Below are 19,504 nucleotides of genomic sequence, written 5' to 3'. Positions count from 1 at the left end.
CACGCAACACCACAAAACAAACCCCTCAGATAAATGACTTACGCTCTTGCCTTAATCTGCAAGTTATTTAGGGCAGCTCTGTCTCACAAAACTGCACGTGTGCGCACAGGGAGAGCGGTGCCTGCTAACCACGCCGTCAAAGCACAACTGTTTTCTTGTGGAGTTTACCACACGCCTGGAGCTGATGGAGTTAAACAGTGAACAGCACAGCTAATTACTATGTACTGCTAACCTCAGTTGCTGGTTCATTTTGAGACCCTTTAAAATATGAACTGTGTATTTTACCCCTATGCACTCTCTTAATGATTTGTTTTTTTTAGACTGAAATCACTTCCAGCCATCAGTTATACTCGCGGGCTCTACACATGCACTTCTCCAAGCACAAATATTTCTTTTTCCTATTGGTCTGCCAGCCCCTGTCAGAGCAAATTTCACTTTAAACTAAATGCTATGATACTTAAAACCTCTTGGATTACTCAGGCTGCTAGTGTGATCTATGACCTTCACCGAATGACAGCTGAACTTTCCAATTTGCTTGTACTGCTGGGGAACTGAAGAACACATGCCGAAGAGGAAAATGTTCCTGATGTGCATGAGTGAGGAGAGATTTCTTAACAGCTCTGCTTATTGATACTTACTCTGATTCATAACATCCAAATTAATGTGCCCATCTAGGATCCGAGGTGCCCTGACATAATTTAAGATGTAAAGACCGATCCTGTCCCCCCTTTCAGCAGGAAATACCAGCCAGCATCCCGCTGTGACCACAAAGTACTTGACTCTCCTTAACTCCCTCCTGCACCCAGAGCCTCAGAGACGAGGCAGGCTTTGCGGTACGTCTGCAAGACTTGGCAGGCTCCGACAGGCAGCACACTGCCAGCAACCCTCTGCTGGGGTTCCCGTCCGGGTACCTTTGCTGCTCGCGAGCGCGTGGTACAGGAAGAGAGGCTCTTGAGCTTCGTCTGAACTAGGGTGATTAGCGCCTGAGTGCAGACGGACCACGGAGCAAGGCTGCTTTCGGTAAGTTTTTCTGATGCGATAGACACCTGAGCCTGTCCACGCTAGCGTTCACACTGTTACTAGTGCTGGTGCTGACAAGTCGCTCTAAAACAGTACTTACTAATTCCTCCAGCATAAGCCGGGCCCCAGAAAGGCAAATCCCAGGTCACTGGGGAAAATTCTTGGTCAAAACTTGAAGTCTAACTGGAAACCCCTTGATAGGGTGCATGGATCTTGGAGCCATCCCAGCAAGAAACAGTGTTTGGGAAACAGGTCTGCACCCTCACAGGAGAGGCATGAAGCAGCACAGCAAGAATCACACCAGACTGTACCGTAAGAGACTGTGACTGTCTGCAGGCAGCAGCGGCCCAGGAAAAACCTTCACCTTAGAGCGTGAAGTAGCAGTTTAGCAGCTTACACTTCAGGGTCAAAATTCCATCCTTTTCCACCTATCAGTTTCATGGTTCGTAACCCAAAATTAAAGCACCCTGAAAATCACTGCCCACTGAAAATGAAATCCAAGCTAAACACATGTGGTGCTTCCACCAAAGCCACGATTTCAGCTACGTTTCTTTTCATCCTCAACCTGTTCTTAAACCCCGTCAATCTTGCATCCTTACTCTGCATCAACAAGGTTTTTACCAGCCTCATGTCCAAGAAGCTCTCAGCTGCTCACTGGGGATAGATTTTATTAAAAATAAAATCTATTAAAAAACCCTATAAATTTATAATTCACTAGGTCCTCTGACCTTGGTAAGACCAAGCAAACACTACTTACAGCTCTCACCAACCTTACACCAAGTCCCAGTGAAGGAATCAACCCAAGGCTCTCCATGTGCTCGACTGAGCTACTGAGGGAGGTTTATTTGCCGGCATAAATACGCAGCCCCTGTTTACACACGTGGCACCTCTTCTTGCTGCCACTGATCACACCCGCAGCTTTGCAAAACTCCCCGTGAGCGTGAGAATGACTAGAAGGTTTCTGAGCATCCTTCAGAAGCCTGACATAGTACAGCTTGTAGTCCTCTGTACTGTCTCCCTTTATATACTTTATATTATCGTTTCTAAAAACCACCATCTTCACTCTCAAAACATCCCCCCCCTCACCCCTGGCAGGCATTCAGAATTTCATGCAGTGCATCCTTGAAGTCCTAATGTTTCCCTTCTGTGAATCCACTTGTGTGTGACAGCACCGCTGATAACATATGGTACAGCTACCTTCCTATATTGCCTTATAAAGTCTCATGCCATAAACCCCTGTATTCTATAGTGCTGTATCAGGTTCCTGTGTATAACAGACAAAACAAGTTCTGTTCAAATGAACACTGACGGCTGTATTTTTCCCTCAGGAGGTACCTAAGCCATCGAAGTGGCACACCAGTCTGATCGAGACAAGCACAGCATTATAACCTGTACAACCGAGATGCAGTTATTGTTTATAATATTTGCCAACAAGAGACACAGGAGTTTGCCAGCGGCGAAGTATGTATTTTTTTTCTCTCCCATCTTTTTCGTTTGGGGTTTTGTTTGTTTTTAAGCATTGACGAAAGATGCTAGACTGTAGGTCTGAGACAATGATTGCAGGGCACTATACTCATATACGGGATGTGGCAGAGGCTGCAGTCCTGCTAGCCCAGCTACGTGGCCGGTGAGTGAACGCTGTGGCTCCCTCCCTTCCTCCCTCCCTCCACAGGTTTCCTCTGCACAGAGACCAGGGTACAGAAAGGCTGAGGCAGCTGGGGGCATCCAGGCCTTGGCCCATCAAATAGTGAGGATTCAGGCAGGGTGTGCATCCAAGCCCAGGAGGTGGGAAATGTTTTTGAATTCCACAGAACAGAGACCTCCAGCTTCTAAAGTTAGCTTCAGGCAAGAAATATTTAGCTAATCCTTTGCAGGTACCAGCTAACTGCCACACTTTAACCGAAGCTCAAAGCCTGTGAAACTCATGGCCTTTCTCCTGACACCCACTGCCAGCTAAGCACTGGATGGGATACCATCTTCATAAACCAGTCACGAAAGAGTGGAGGGCATCAGAAAGGGGCGTAGGGCTGGTCACTTTTTCCTTTGCTTCGGAGTCTAGCAATCGAGAAGATGATCCTGTTCACTTCTACGTGCCAGCTACCTCTGGTTTTGCTTCACTGACCATAAATTTTCCGTCCTTCAGAGTAAGAGCACAAACCATGGGTTATGGGGAAACAGCATACAACTGAGAAGCCATAGAAAAAAAACAATGTTTCTTTATATAATGTCCTGTAACTGTAGATTCTCCCACTACTGGTAATGACGTTAAACTATAAACCACAAGTCTCTTAAATTCTGCCTCTCATGGTCCCAACTTTTTCTCCCCTATCTGTGAAGCTTTTTTCCCCATGCTTTCTATGCCTCAAACTCAAGTAGGAAGGCAGTTTTGTGGCAGGGACTGCAACTGTGCGCACTGCATCAAATACCAAGTCCATCTCTACATTAGCACTGAATATTAATGTTCCTTAAAAAGTCAAACTGTATCTGCTCAAAATACAGAAAATATCGGCATGAACCTGTGCAGTAATACTTCAGCTCCCTTGTGCATCATGATACAGCTTTTATGGATGTGATCATGTCTCTCCTTCCATGTGATCTAGCTTTCTTCAGTGCACTTAATGACTTAAAGTTTCCAGTTGCTGCTGGACTTGGTGCCCAGTTCCATCTCAGCACAATACTCCTGTTTCTGCCATTTAATTATAAACAAATGCAAATCTGACAATTGTGGAGAAATGAGCACTGAGCCCTCTGTGTCAGGCTCCAGCTATGCACCAAGCAATACACATGCCAAGATTCACTGGTGGGGAGGCAACATTAAAAAAAAAAAAGTTTCCCAGCTGAATAGTAAGAAAGCACTGAACTAAAAGCAAATGCCCTTGCTTAGCCAAATTCAGTAAAAGCCTTGCTTGAAAGCTGTAGAGTTTGCCATCCCAGCTCTGTGAAAGCAGCCTGGGACTTGGGCTCAGTTTCCTGCTCTGTCAGTTACCTGCTGTGTGATCCCGGACAAGTTGCTCCTTTTCTCCATGACCTCAGTCTCCCATTGGAGTTTTGAAAGAAAAAACCACCCCAGACATTAAAGACAGCCAAGTGACAAGCTACAGTAATGAGAAGACTCAAATTAGACTGACATAGATAGAAAAGATTTTCGCTTATTCTGTAACATCCCTCAAAGACGGGGAAAAAACCACAGTATTTCTAATCTGCTAGAAAAGCAACCAGTCCAGAATACAGCCTGGGGCAAAACAGCAACCCATGCTGTTTCACACAGGGATATTGTTTTTTGAAGGGCACTGGGATAACTTCACTCGCATTCCCTCACCCAGGCTCACAGCTCCGCCAAACGGACGGGGAGTTTCGCAGCTATTCTGCACAGGATCTGTTAAAAGGTCAAGTGCACAGTCAGAGCTGGAACAGAAACCACGGGTTCCGATTTTCCATTATAAGCCTGACAGAAACATCTCCTGTGCTGTTGGCTCAACAACTAGCCAAGTCTACTGATTAGATACATCCATTTCTTAAAAATTAATTAAGAAATAAAGCAAATAAAAAAGCCCTGAGGAGCAGGCAGTAAAAAGTAAGACGTCCTTTCCTCCTCCTCTCTCCTTGCACAGCCCGAAGTATTTCTGTCAACTCCATAAACTGAAGAGTACATTAGTAAGCCTTAATCTTTAACTAGCAATACGTCTGGCTTGGGGAGGTTTCAAGCATCTCTCTCACTGAGCTCCAGCAATGTCAGTGCTATGTTGCATACAGAAGGTTCAGGCAACAGCCTGAGCAGAATAAGATCCTGAAGTGGTAACTTCAGAGAGGTGATGAGTGTCACTGACTAGATCAGCTCAGGATCTGGTCCACATCTTCCGCTACCCTTCCTGTTTCCAGCCAGGAAGTGTTTCTTGCTTCCTGTTAGGAAGCTTGCCAGGCTACAGAGCAGGGTTACTGTGCAAGTGTACCCTAAGATAAGCAGCTGAAGCAGAAATGCAAGTTTTCAGTGTCATGCATGGAAAGGCTCTTAGCTGGAGAATCGTGCCTTTAAATATTTATACAAGGCTCCTCGAGCCCAAGCACTGCCACTCAGCTCTATTCTTCAATACAACCAGGGAACAGAGTTCCCTCTCGTGCACAAATACCCAGAAAGAGCCATGCTAAAAGATTACTGGCCGATAGTCGTGCTGTCTCCAGGGCTCAGCACCAAGAACCAGGCAATCCAATGTGGATGATAATCCAGATGCTGGAGGGAAGGAAGGAGGGAGAGTCAAAACCCAAAAATCTGTTCTGCTTTGACTTACAGCTGCAGCCAATAAAAGCTTTCAAAGTCTTTTCTGAAAGTTAACATTACTAGGGGATTTGCAGTGCTCACTAGAGCGCACATAGCAAATGCAGTTTGAGCATTACTACTGATGAATAAACTTCAAATATTTTTTACCACCACAGATGATTGTTCAGATTTCAGCCACTTTTACATATCAGCACAGGGCCCTAGTGAAATCTTGTCAAAAACTATCCCAATCAGTGATGATTTTAGTGTAAACCAAGAAGGAAATAAATTTCTTCCTACTTGCGTTCTTAGCGCTAGCACTGGTAAGGAACAAGCCAGATACAAACACAGACGTGGAACATTTCCTTGGAGATCCATACCTTGGAGTGGCATTATTACACAAAAATTTCAACTTTTAATTTAATTAAAGAAAAATGAAATGCTTCAGGCCAAAGGTTGGGCAGGGACTCTTGGAAAAAATAAAACTTAAAAAGCTTAAAACCCAGCAGGCAAATAAACTCTCTAAACTTATTATTTTTAAAAATCTCATGGTTCAAGAAAAAAAAAAAAGTCTTCTGATTTTCCAGAGGGAAAAGGGTAGTTCAGTCATCATAGCTCAATGGCTGAAGCTGACAAACACAGATTCAAAGAGTCAAATTTTAGAACCAAAACAATTTTAACTGTTTGGCAGAGAAATTAATTTTATATGTTACACTAATTTTTATGCTAGAGACTTGTTCACTGTACATGTTCACTTCAGATAATAACCGTAAGAAATATCCCACTGATATACGGGACTTGTTTTAAAACTCCTCATTGTAGGTTTAATTTTGAATCCTGTGAGCATGCTTATACGTAGCATACAAAACACCCTTCATTTTATTACGGTTTTAAATCTTTCTTCCAGGTCTGGCCTTGCAACCACTTGTCTTGATAAAATAGGTCACTTGAAAAAGGAAAGCTCAATAAAATGAATTACAAAACCAACAAGATTAAACTGATTGTGCTGTTTTTGTACAGTGCAGCTGAATTCTGCAAATATGCTGCTGGCTGTGGTTTGGCATTTAACAGCATGTGATCAGTGAGAAGGAGGAAATTTTATTCTCATTAACTGTTGCAGATTTACTGCAGTGAAAAAGGGCTATGTAACCTGAGAAGTGACAGAATGGAAAGATCAAAGCAGCAGTCTGGAAACTAAATAAACCTTCTGGCTACTTCCTGCAAGGAAAATTCACTCTGGCAATGTAAAACAGAGTCCAGTTAAAAACTACTCTCAGTTTTATGAGCTGTCACAGCAGCTTGAGTGGTTTGGACCAGTCAAGTTTAGAACATTATATTTCCTTGTTTTTGTCTCAGATACTTCTGTAAGCAGTTTTATAGTTTCTTTTTCTTTTTTTTTTTTTAAAGAGAAAAATAAAATTCTTTTCTTTTGGTTGAAATCGAGAAGGTCACAGCTAAACTCATTAAAAACAAGCAGGTCTTCATTTGCACATTCCATTCCCGTTTACTACATTTTAATATTTTGCTTTGAGATTTATAAGCAATGTACATTTGCTTTAATAACTCTTCCGCATTCTGTTCACTTATTGTTTAATATAAGTGCAAATCAGTTTACAGAGCCCAGATGGCTTGTAACCAGGGAGCCAGCCTATTCCTAGTAGCACATCTGGAGGGACCAAGAGCAGCAGACAGAACGTGGGAATTAATTAATGTTACATTTCAGAAGAGACAGACCCAGGTTTGGGGGCTTTTTTGGTAAGACATTCCAAAGGACTTGAGCTAAATACTACGGCATTTTGGTATTCTTTTAAAATTCTTAATAGCCACCTAAACCATGCCGGTTAAACGAGGCCAACTGCAGGTGGAATACAGTAAAATAAAAAGCAACTAAAAAATGTAAAAGAAGTGACGGCAAGTGAAAGAGGCCCAAGTATCCTATATTCCAAAAGAGCTGAAGTGCATTAAAACCTCAATGCTGACTCTCTTCCCAAGCAGCATCTGCAACTTGCTGAAAAAATGGCACCTTTAAAATATTCCCAAGCAAGCTATTTCATCTCCTAGCATACTAGTGTAATTGTTCAGAGCAATTAAACAGCTCTTACAGTAAACGAAACAAGTGCAACATGATCCTTCACCATCACGGACCACACACCTTGGAGAGGTGGTGTGGTCTGGTCACTGGGGCATGGCTGAGCAGTACCGCTCTACTCCAGGCTCTACTCCAGGCTCCAGCACCTGACTTTGGATGAGTAACTTCTCCTTGCCTTTGGTTCCCTGCCCGTCTTGCCTATCAGCTCCCTGGTGCAAGGGATGTGCACTGCACTGTGGGCATGGCCTGCTTGGTGGGCGACACAACGAGAGTTGCTTGGAATTGTCTCCTGATACGGTCAAGAGTGCAGAATAATTAAGAAGAGAGTAATAATAAGCCAGCACCCAAGCACACACAAAAAAGTTGCTGTATGTAGAATACTGGATACGGAGAATGTTGTTCTCATCTGGATATTCCCAAATTACAGGCATCCTTTAAAGGTGCGGTACGCACGGCTCTCCAAACCCTGGGGAAGTCTCATTGATGAATAAGGGTCAGAGAAAAATCTTGCCCTTGAATAATCAGGCTCTTGGTCTTCAAAAACACTACAGTAACTGCCCACATCATAGCAGCATAATTTGGTCAAAAATCGTATTAGTGACACCCAGACTGGGTTATAACATGATCGGGTTGCAGTATTTAATTTCTATACACATGGCTTTGAGAAAACAGCATGAAAAAACTACTGAAGTGACAACTAACGGGGAATATAACCACTACCGAAAACAAATGGAAAAAGGAAAGAGGTAACTGATTTAGTATTGGTGCAGAAACAAATTATTATGAAGTAGACGTGAAGAAATTCAAGCTTGCATTCAAAAGCTTTTGGTGATGAAGCACTCAGGTTCTGGAAGCATCACTCCCACATTTAAGTACCGAAGGAAAACAACTACACAGTGAATTCCGATTCAGGCCATGACCCAGGATCTACAGAAATCAAGTGAAGTCTTTCAATAAGCTTGTCCCAGACTGTGATGAAAACCCTCCAGAAGACAGCAGTTCCTACTTCCTTATCACTATGTTTTAGATATAAGATCTTAATTCCAAGCATATGTACCACCTGAACAGGCACTGATGAACAAAACCAAACTTACCTGCCTCTGGCACGTGACTAGTCAGTAAATGCTGCAGTGTCCAAATGAGAAGTGTGCTTTATCTCTGTTATGTCAAGCCATATAGAGCATTATCAGAAGTTTAGCGAAATCCTCCTGATCATTTCCAGTTCAACTTCTTTAAAACTAAACGTCTAGACAGTTAGGACAACAGAATATGATTTTTTTTTAAAAAAAAGATTCTAAAACTAACAACATTTTTGTGGGATAAAAAAACCAACCACCCAAACAAACACCAAAATAAACCCCCTTATTTGTCTCCAGAAACTTCATTGGTTCTGAGCTTTGCTTTAAGGCCTTTTCAAATTCCTTTCAGTGGGATTTACAATTTGCTAATACTGATGTGTGATAAACTAATAAAACCTGCCTACAAGGTTATAGGCCCGATTTACTAATAAAACCTAATTTGATTCTCTTGGGAAATGCAAATTAAATAGTGTCCAAATGGTAGAAGCTGCATACAGCTCTGCTGAACATACTGCAAAGGCAAAAGAGGGTTTTTTTGTTTTTAAAATAAAATGTTAAGTATGGAAAACAAAAAGTAACGCACAGAACTGCAAGAGATACCACTATGGTAAAATGTTTGAAAGTAGAATCACATTGTGATAATTATTTACACTCTATTAGCTTTTATTTCCATTAAGAGACGTTACACTCACCATATGTCCACCTCTAAGACAGGAAAGCATTACTGCGTCTATTCAAATGATGAGGAAAGAGACGGATACTGTAGCACAGACCCCACATGATAACATGTTTTTACATGATAACATGTTTTTATCTACAGTAATCTTTCCAAGAACCATGAAACAAAGTTTCTTCTGCCACTGATGGCTGTAAGGGGTTGCCTGAGGCAGCTCGCTTTTACTGTCTGCTAACGGAGCAGTTCGTCACCTTCAGAGACAGCCTGCAAGATCGCACTTAGCTGCTGAAAGGCTGGGAGGGGAACCTTCAAACTTGTAAATATACTGTGCGAATTAATGAAAATACAACGTGGATGAGAAATACTCCATAGCAAGGTCACCAGCTCCTTCAGCCCTTCCCTTTGGAAGCAGGTTCCTTATATCAGCAATATATCCTGTAGGCTTTAGAGACTAAAGCAAGGAAGAGACGAAACCCTAACTTCAATGCTTGAGAAGTACAACACGTCACTGCTTCTAATTGAAGATGAGGATCTACATGGAAGACAGCTATAAAAGTCGACGTAGGCTATAAGTTACAGGTACAACCATTTGAAAACGTTTTGACAAACATTCACAACGTAGGCATTTGCCAGCACCTAAAGCAGCTCCTGTACCAGCCCTGAACAGGAGCTATTCAGCTGTGACTCAGCTGGGAGTTCACACCACACTCAGGAGTCAGAAGGAATGGAAGGCTACGGACCCAGGTCTTTCCCCTCCACCATGAAATTCACATCTGATCTCCATCAGGGTACCCAAGCAAAAAAGGCCTGTGGTTATGACTATTCTTGCCTTTCAATGTGGGCTTTTAGCACAAGCAGACATGGCATGTGGGTAGCGTAGCTAGAGATAAGCTAAGTCACAGCAACAATCTTCCCCATGCTCCCACCAGGACCTATGGCCACGTATTAAGTTACTGAAGCCCACACCAGCGCAGTTCCCGTCAGCTCGAGACAACAGCTAATGGTTACTTGCCAACACCAGACACAGCCTAACTGAAGGCAATGCAGAGCAGCCTGCAAGGTCCTGGCTCCATAAACTCAGCTCACAAAATATCACAATGACCTGCCATGGCAAAAAGAAGAAACGCAGCTACAGTGTGAGGCTGTAAATCCAGGCAAGAGGCAAGATGTCCCACCAAGGACAGAGACAGACAGTCACCCCATAAAACTGGGTTGGTTTGACATGCCAAACCGCACTGCTTCCTGGGAAGACGCTTCAACCGCTCTGTTGAGTGGAGATGTGAGTGCACACGCTGGGAACAGCGCACACACAGAAACGCCTTGTCTCACTGAAAACGAAGATTGTGCAATGGCAGCTCTGCTACGTTTTATAATGAGGTTAAAGGATTCTGTACTGAAGAAAACTTCCTCAGGAAGAAAAAAAAAAGTTCTGGCTAGCTCCAGCATTCCTGACTATTCATCTTTCCAAAGCTACAGAGAGGATTTGCGAACTCTGATGAAGATATTAACAGAGAATTGACTTTCGCACTTAGCTTTTACCGTTATCTAGTTATAGCTGGGAAAGGTTAAAACATGGTTGCTTCTCCAAAGGGTAAGGAAAATACTGTGGATCTCTCCATTATAAAATATTTAGCCATCATCATTATGATTGTGTCTTAAGAAAGTAATTAGTCTCTAGAAGATGATTAAAATTTTATAAATGACCCTATATTCTTGAAGATGTCTTTCAGCTGGTCTTTATCCCTTGCAGCTCAGACACTAAACTGTCATCACATCAGCCAAAAGGTGAGGGATTTTTTGTTTGCTAGAATCATAAAACTTTCACTCTATATTAACAGTTATCAGAACCAGGAGCCTTGAATACAGATTTTAATAACAGATGAAAATTTCAAATCTTTGCCTAATGCCCATCTGCTTCTGAAAGACAGTAAGATGATTCAAAGCTGGTAATCTAATCACAAAAGTCTTTTCCTAGCCAATGAAAAAAACCTGGATACAAGCTGTCAAAACAACCTCCTCAGCCATGTCTTTTCTGCTGAATAGAAAACATACCTTACAATCTGTTTGCATTCAGCTCCAAACCTTTGAGGAAAACAAGAGATGCTGTTTATGTATTTTATCACCACTTCTGTGTACATTGTATTCTGAAATAATTCTATTTATAGACTTCATACACACAACAGTTCAACTCCACTAAGAATATAGTTCAGAAATAAGAGTTGTAAACTAAAGCTGCACAGACACACAAGCTAGATTACCAGACACAAAGCATTTCCATTTCTAACAATGCCTTGGGTTCCTATAGTGAGGGTGGCAGTATTAGAAAAATGGCAGCTTTCCAGGTCGTCACTTACATGCTGCTTTTTCTTTATGCTGACATGTACCAGAAACAATTATCCCGCCTTGCTTCAGGAGATGTCCAGAATAGCAAGCACGCAAGCAAATCTACAGGCTGAATTTAGGACTAGATACTTCTACAATTCCCCTCAAAGTTGTTCTGTACTTCATGATGCAGGACTTGATCATGCAACGTAGCATCCTCAACTCTTGACAGTAGTCAGTCTCTGGGTTTCAAAGGAAAGTCCAAGAAACTCTGTGAAGGGAAGGCAACGTCTTTGAAGAACACAGCGCCTAAGATATTCCACCTAATTCACCAGATCTATAGCTGTTCTTACTGCTAACGCTATTACTTCATGCTTCCCTCTTAAAAAATTATAGGGGAAAAAAACCTGCTATGCACTAACTCTGTGAGTGCAGGTGCCTATAAATACCTTAGCTTTTTTAAACTCCCGTTTTACTCTTGACTTCAAAAAAAAAAAAAAAAAAAAGACTTCCCTAACCATCCAAGACTGTGCAGTAGGTCCAGGTATGTAGGTCCAGTGTCTCCTGGGACAGGGACTCCACAGGAGGCGGCTGTGTTATCCCTGCTGGGCTACAGGAACATCAGCCACCACACTGATTGCACATCTGGATATAGCTGCTGTTCCAATTCCCCTAAATCTTCCTGGATGTAACGTGGTGGAACTGCAACAGCAGAGGCTGCCCTGAACCTCTGCTGGAATTAGCATCCTACAACCAAGGAAGCACCTGGTTTCCACTATCTGCTCAATGCAGTATAACTGGAGTAACAATCTGATATATGCCAGCTGGTGTAGGCTGAGCTCCCTTGCACAGGTATTATCTAATATTTGTTTAGAGTGAAAATCTTCAAGGCAACTTTGAGTTCAGTTGCAGTCCTTGAAAACCTCTCACAGATCCATTTCTTTGACTCCAAAAAATGAAGTTGGTGACCAGAACACACTTAAGCCCTGGTAACGCACTGGGGGCGCCAACACTAGATCAGCTTCTCAGTGACAGGCAGGCACTAAAAATATAAGTCTTTCTGGCTGACTTGTCAGGCTTTCCTGGAGGCAAGGGGAAGTCCTGATCCAGCCCGAGCAAGTTGCAAGGATAGGAAATAACCTCAGAGAAATTAAAGAGGTAATACATCCTACGTCTTCATCTCATAGGAAAGCAGAAAGGTGAAGAAAGGATTAAATTATTCAAAGCTGAGTAGCAAGAAGTCAGCTCATGGTTGTCACCTACCTCAAATTTCACAGGGTGGTCTTAAATGACAGAAGAGACTCCTTCAGAATTTACCCTGTTACTTAGCAAACAACTGTTTCCATTACAGAATAAAAAAGCCTAATACAAGAGGCCATGGCCAGACAACACAAGCACAACAAATAAATGTATAACAAATAAAAAAAAGCATAAATAAACCCCACAAAAATATGCATCTACTCATTGTTAGGTCATCTCTCTTTGACCTGACAAAAAAATGTTCCAATGGACTGACTTGCTAGTTGTCTAAGCAAATCGTAACTCAGCTTTCCTTAAAAACAGTTTCTGAAAACATATTCAAATATTAATAATAGAAAAATGAACCATTTTTATAACAAAAATCTTGATTTATTAAAAGCTGGATCTGGTTAAAAATAAATCCTTGACATAAGGTTCTTGTTAGCTTTAAACTGTAAGCATAAAAATACCCTAGAATTATGTTTTGGTATGGATGAAATGTACACTATATAACACATAAAAAGTGCCCTGACTTGCTGCTATTATTTTTAATTAGGCTTTCTAGCACGTATGGTTTTACCTTCCAACACCAATTCAAATTTGGGAAAAGGGAGGGTCTGACTTCTCCAAACTCATGGGACTGGCAATTCTACAGCTCATGCCTTGGAGCACTAATGCATTTTACATTAGCTCTAAGCATCAGGAAATCCTGGCTGCTGGCGCCAAGAAGTTCAAAACGATAATGACACCCATCTGAAAATGAGGATTCGCCATTCGACTGCCAGTATCTATTCTATCAAACAATTCAGTCCTGTTCTGTTACAAATAGGACAGAACATTTGCAGCAGTCCACACTGTTTCCAATTAGACTGTGTGTCTGGACTGCAGATAAATCCGTGGAGCAATCATATCGAAAAAAGTCTTCCTAGAAAACAGAATTCTAATGAGAAATTGGAATATTTACAGAAGCTATCGTCAACAGGTAATTACCAAGTTTGTCATTAGCCAAACTGCAGTTTTTCTGTTTTCTTTCTTGAGGTGAGCCTCCAAAAAGCCTTGAGACATTACAAGAAAATTCTACAAATACTTATTTTAACTAGGTATACACCAGATGTATTTTGCTACTCATTTTAGTTAGAATACAATCAGATTAAAAAGCAGTTTACCAATGTAGCCCTCTGATACGGGACTGAAATTTGAGGTCGAGTGATCTACTTTACCTTTAACCCAAAGACACTCAAGACTATTTTTTTTTCCCCCCAGCCAAAAGCTTCCTGGCAAAATAAGAGCATCCTGACTGAAACAATATCTACATTTATTGGAAACAAAGAAGTCTGCAAGCTTCACCCTATACCCTTCACCCCACCTCCCAAGGACTGTTGCAACCATATACCCACACACTATTCTGGTTAATACAGAAATCTGCCATCTCCTGGGCTGTGCGTCTATTTTAAAGTTGCAAATGGTCAAGTCACATAGAGAAACTGAGGGAAGTCTGAGCTGTGTGCTACTCTTGGAGTCTTACTATCACCTGCACGCTCTGAAATGAAAATTGTGCATTTGGAAACAATCAGCACCAGTATTCCCTTCCCAAACACAGGCTCCATGCAAAGGGTTAATACGCTAGTCTGAACTTGATCCTTATGGAGTATAAACACTTCCTTTTTTCAAGGGAATCCATCCCGTAAGTCCTACTTTTTTTTTTTCTCCCCCTGATCTAAGCATTTGAATTTGTTCTTAAAAATGTTACCAACATTCCACTCCTGCTGAATGTTCAGCTTTATGGTGCATCACAGGTAGATTAAACAGACAAGTGTAACCATCTACTGCCCTTTAACAACTACATGAAGTCAAAGTAAGGGAGAAAAAATCTTTTTTTACTTCAGCCATACATGCTGTGAATTACTCATACTTTACAAATGGTGACTAAAGTCAGTGCAGTGGTGAAAACAACATCCTTCCTTTGGAAAGAAGCAACTTCAACCACAGGGCTGGGCATGTCCAGCTAGCATCCTGTTAAAGTGAATTCTGTACCTTGACTGTAAAGTGTTTGAAGTATTTCCTCTAATGAGCGTACATAATTCATGCTTTCTAAAAGGCATTTCCTAAATGCTACAGGATCTACAAAGATTTCGTTCTTTGAAAAGCGTCTTTCTATTCTGACTCATGGGAGAAGTCTGCTCAGAAATTCAAACTGGAAGAGCTTGCTGACTTTCAGAGAAGGAGCGGTCACTGACCAGAGGGTGAATTCAGAGAAACATCTCCCAAAAGTCAAGCTGACATATTTTGCTTGTCTAGCAAATTTTCAAAGTGCCCTCAGTAATCTAACTGAGAATACCTTCGCAAGGCTAAGGTTAAGGGGAAAAAACACACCAAACAAAAACCCCCAAGCACACAGAAATAGTTTTGGCAGCTGATTTTTAACAATTTTAAACCACTGGAGACAAAAGGCTTCCAGGTAATCAGCATCTCAAGCCTCTCTTCTCTTAGGTATTTCCCAACAAAATCTAAATAGCATTCGAGTCATAACATGTAGTTAGTTGTGTGTTCTAGTTTTACTTTTCTATCCTCCAGCTTTTGGAAAGCTATAATGTATTATAACAGATATGTTAATATATTAAAAGAAACATGTAATTCAGCAGACAGACTAGACCTACTTCTTCGACGTAAACCATTCCCGCTGCTATGAGGGTGACAATTCTTGAACTCCACAAACATAGCCCTATAAAGAAACCTGAATAGCTATCGCTGGATAATATGCATTCCTCACAAAGAGGAACCTACCTGCTAGAGAAGGGATGCTGCCCAACGAGGTCTCCATTCTGAAGATGGTAATCGCTGAAGAAATCCGGACTCACTGCTCCATCAGGGGCTATTAGGCCATCTATGACAGATACAGTGACTGTTATGAAGGAACATGACTTCAGGGTAAGCAGGCAATGCAACCTGTCCTGGTTTGCCTAAGGATTTCATTAGCAACTTGCAGTATTTCTGGGAGAAATGTCAAGCAACAGTAATAATGAAAACCAGCAACTTCTATTACAAGGAAAAAACCTTACTGGGACACCAAGTAGCTCAGCCTAATACCCTGAAAAAAGCCATAGCTAGGAAATATTATCTTACCCCTTATTCCTCAGACCTGTAAAGGTTTTATCAAGACTCATCTTGTCTGCCCCATCATGAAAGCGAGCCCAGAGGAAAGGTAATGAGAGGGGCCAAACATCAATCTGGGCCAGCAGCACAGAAGTAGAAAAGCAGCAAAGGTCTAAATTGACCAGACTCCACCCTTCACCACTGTATCTCTTAAAACTGGTTGAGAAAAACAGGAAAGCAACTTCAAACCTACTTCTTTCATCTCCCCCATATTTTCATGTCTTCTAGCTATTTCCTGAAAGGTGGTCTTTCCACATGATATCCTCTGAAGATCATGGGCTACAGTTTTCTTTTGCTTCCTTTGTATTAAAACATTAGCATATGGAGACATCTGTAAAGCCAGTAGTATTCCTTAAAGGCTTCACAGTCTCCACTTGCTTTGCAAGGAAGAGAAGAAAACTGGGGGCTAACATTTCCCTCTGTTACATCAGTTTTAAGTCCAGAGTGTCTTTGAAGTGAAATCACTGAACCGACCCCAGCTGAATGAGAGCACAGCTTAACTCTTTCCTGTTCCCATTCACAAAACACATTTCTTGTGAATACTAAAAGGGCACGGTTCTTACTTGGTAATTAGTATTAGGTCTAGTCAGATAAAATGAGTTATTTCATTAAAACAGACCCTACATTGGTTTGTCTCCATTACTGTATGAAAATGATCCCAGGCTTGTAGCGCAGAAAGCATCCCAATAAAAACAGGGCAGCAACAGGTACATTCAGACTGATACTTTAATAGTTTAGCAGAAAGGAGAGAGAGATTCCCAATGACCAGGAAGTTACAAATGCCATCCCACTTTAAAGAAATAGAGATAAGATCCAGGGAGTCACAGGCCACATAGCTTAACCTCTGTGGTTTCAAAACTACTAAAGCTGCCTGTGCAGGAAGCAGTGGAAAGTTACTTACAGACACAAGGGCTTAGAGATGACTACTCAGGCATTCAAACAAATCTCCCTGTGCTTTATGAATTTACCTGACGTTTTTTGAAGATAATATAGTGACAAATGATAAAAGGAACAGAATTGACACATCTACATTTCTAACAGACATTTGATGAGGTGCCACAGATTCATTTAGAAGGTAGAACCTCACAGAAAAGTGACTGAATACAACGCAAGACTGTAAATGAAAAATGCTAGCCATGATCAGACTACATTTTAGCAGCATATGATAGCTGTACATGCCTACATTCTAATTGTATACATGTGTATACAGTATGTGAAAAAGTACTCCTTGACAAGCAAGTAATCTGGTGCAGATCTGTATTACTGTCTTTCAGCATGTTCAGCGAGACGCAAGGGCCCTGTGATACCATACGGATGTAAAACGACCAAAGAAGAGGAAGGCAAGTTGAAATGGCTATTAACAACACTTGTGCCTGGTTTTCTTATCTCACCACCTATTCCGTATTTTTCACAGAAAAGTAGTGAGGGAAAACATTAGCACTTTCATACCTGCAAGCACTTCAGATCAATCAATTTAGGGGCCTGTATTTTAAACAGTCAGGTTTGGTTAAAACTTATTTGAAAGCAGAGGGACTTAAACCCAACATCTATCTTTACACTAATAAAGGAAGCACTACCTTTTAACTCTGAGGCTAGAGCTACCACTACTTAAAGTGTCTTCAATCAAGAGTGTTAACATTCAAGCCATAACACTCAGAGTTATGGCTCACATGAATTATGGGAAAATGAATAATGCACATGGATAGCATCAGCTGCATATAATATCATTACACAGTTGAAGGACATCTGTTGTTATGTACATTTCAACATAAATTAGGGTTATGTACTTCCAGAACAAGAGAGACACCGAGCTCACAAAGGTAACTTCAGAGATTCTACCCAGTTTCTCATGTAGGTTTAAATTAATATGCAAGAGAGATGCTGGTGTATCATTGCAATAACGAATTCATCTTGCCATCGGTGAACTTAAGAACTATTACTGCTGAGGAGGCACTTGTACTGAGCAGCTGCCATCAGTGCAGGTCAGTTCTAAAATGATCAAATTGAAATATAGGATAATTTCGACTGCACAAAGACTTGTATTTTTGTTATTTCTTTGACTAAGTAATTCTTTGTCTTTCAGAAACCCAAACGCCTACTCCGATTGGTACAATAATCCATAGCCTTTTCAAAGGAATATTATGTCCCCTCTGGCCACATCTCAAAAGTATAAATCCAGCACACCTTACTGGCACTTGTCAGAAGGAACCCGAGAAGTGAACCTGTATTTTGAATATAATCACCTACTCTTATGCCTTTGAAAACAAAAGCACTTTTCAAACATCTGCAGAACATATCATTGGAAATCTGCCTCTCCTTCCTGGTCAAATATCAATTCCAACACAAAAATCTTTGTTCAAATAACATTAAGCCTGTAACATAAATGATTAAAAGCCAGGAAATTCAGCATTACTGGTGCCACTCCATCTCTAGCTCACACAATTGGGGAAAAAAAAAAAAAGTGGCCCTATGAAATAAGCAAAGGTTTATAATTAAGGCCTGTAATGGGGAGACTACAACAGGCACGCTGGCACATCTTTAATTTAGGTAGCCTAAAGGAGACTTGATGTAATAAAGGACCCTGGTACCATACCACACATGGCTCATACTGCTAACCTTGTAGGTCTAGAAGAGCAAGATAAAGCTACAGGAATCAAAAGTGAAAAAACATACCACTAAAAAAGCAAGTTGCTATGGCTGACATATGCAATTAAAAGTAGAAGAAAAAGAATGCCTAAGTTCTTATATCCTTTGAGAATAATTTCTGAAATGCTACCGAGATCTCGCACAACTATTTTCTCACTGCAACTACAAGTAAAGCTTATGGGTTTCAGTGGGTTTGTTTTTCTTATTACTATTCCTGCAAATGCATCCAGAGTCGCAGAGTTTTGTGACTCATGCTTCATAGCAAAGGACTGGACACTTCTGTGGAAAATAAAAAACACATACTCAAACCCAGCAATTAGAAAAAATATATCCATGCACACACAGTCATCCAGGAGTTTGAAAAGCATATAAAACCACAAGTTTGAGAGCATAAGCCAACTCCTAGTTATGAAAAGTTATGAAGACATTTATCCGGTGGGCAAATTATTTCATGATTGTCTCCTGCAGAGATTTTTAACCTTCCTCTGAAACAGCTGGGAATACTGGACTAGATACATCAGTGTCTTAATCCAGTATGGTAACTTCTATTTTCTTAGGAACTACAAAATCTTTATGAAAGGAGACAGACAGCAGATGCCACCCGAGATCCCCCAGAACTGTGCCATTATGCACTACTAATAGGACTAAGCAAAATGATGAGAAGCCTTTTTTATTTAGAAAATTTCTTAGCACTAATCTCAAACAAGAACATTACTACTCTTAAGAATAATTCTGGGGTGGTTTTTTTTGTTTTTGTTTTTAAGCTAACTTCAAATTGTCAAGTAATCAAGCTCTGTCATATGAGGAACTGAAAAAAAAATTATTTACAAAGGAGATTCACACACCTCCCTAGATAGATGATAGCAAAACCCATACAAACAGATTAGATTAAAACCATGGAATGATTGCCTTTGCTAAGAAACCTACAAGTTTGATGTGGCTCAACTAAAGTCCTTCATCAAGATCTGCAATAAAAATTCATTACAGAACTAACACATGAGACAGAACGAAATTCAACATCAAAT

At 41.0% G+C, this 19,504-nt stretch overlaps 1 protein-coding gene across 1 annotated transcript in view; it reads right to left on the bottom strand.

Moving 5' to 3' along the window:
* Window positions 1-19,504, bottom strand: part of KIFAP3 (kinesin associated protein 3) — a 71,188-nt gene that overhangs the window by 4,278 nt on the left and 47,406 nt on the right. Inside the window, exon 19 of the mRNA XM_037404245.1 lies at window positions 15,465-15,564. Coding sequence (XP_037260142.1) covers window positions 15,465-15,564 — 100 coding nt within the window. The remainder of the gene's footprint in view (window positions 1-15,464; window positions 15,565-19,504) is intronic.

Source organism: Falco rusticolus, chromosome 11, assembly GCF_015220075.1.
Source record: "Falco rusticolus isolate bFalRus1 chromosome 11, bFalRus1.pri, whole genome shotgun sequence".
In the NCBI taxonomy this organism is placed as follows: Eukaryota; Metazoa; Chordata; class Aves; order Falconiformes; family Falconidae; genus Falco; species Falco rusticolus.
The sequence above is the reverse complement of the archived record's forward strand: the minus strand, read 5'-3'. Positions and strand labels throughout refer to the sequence as shown.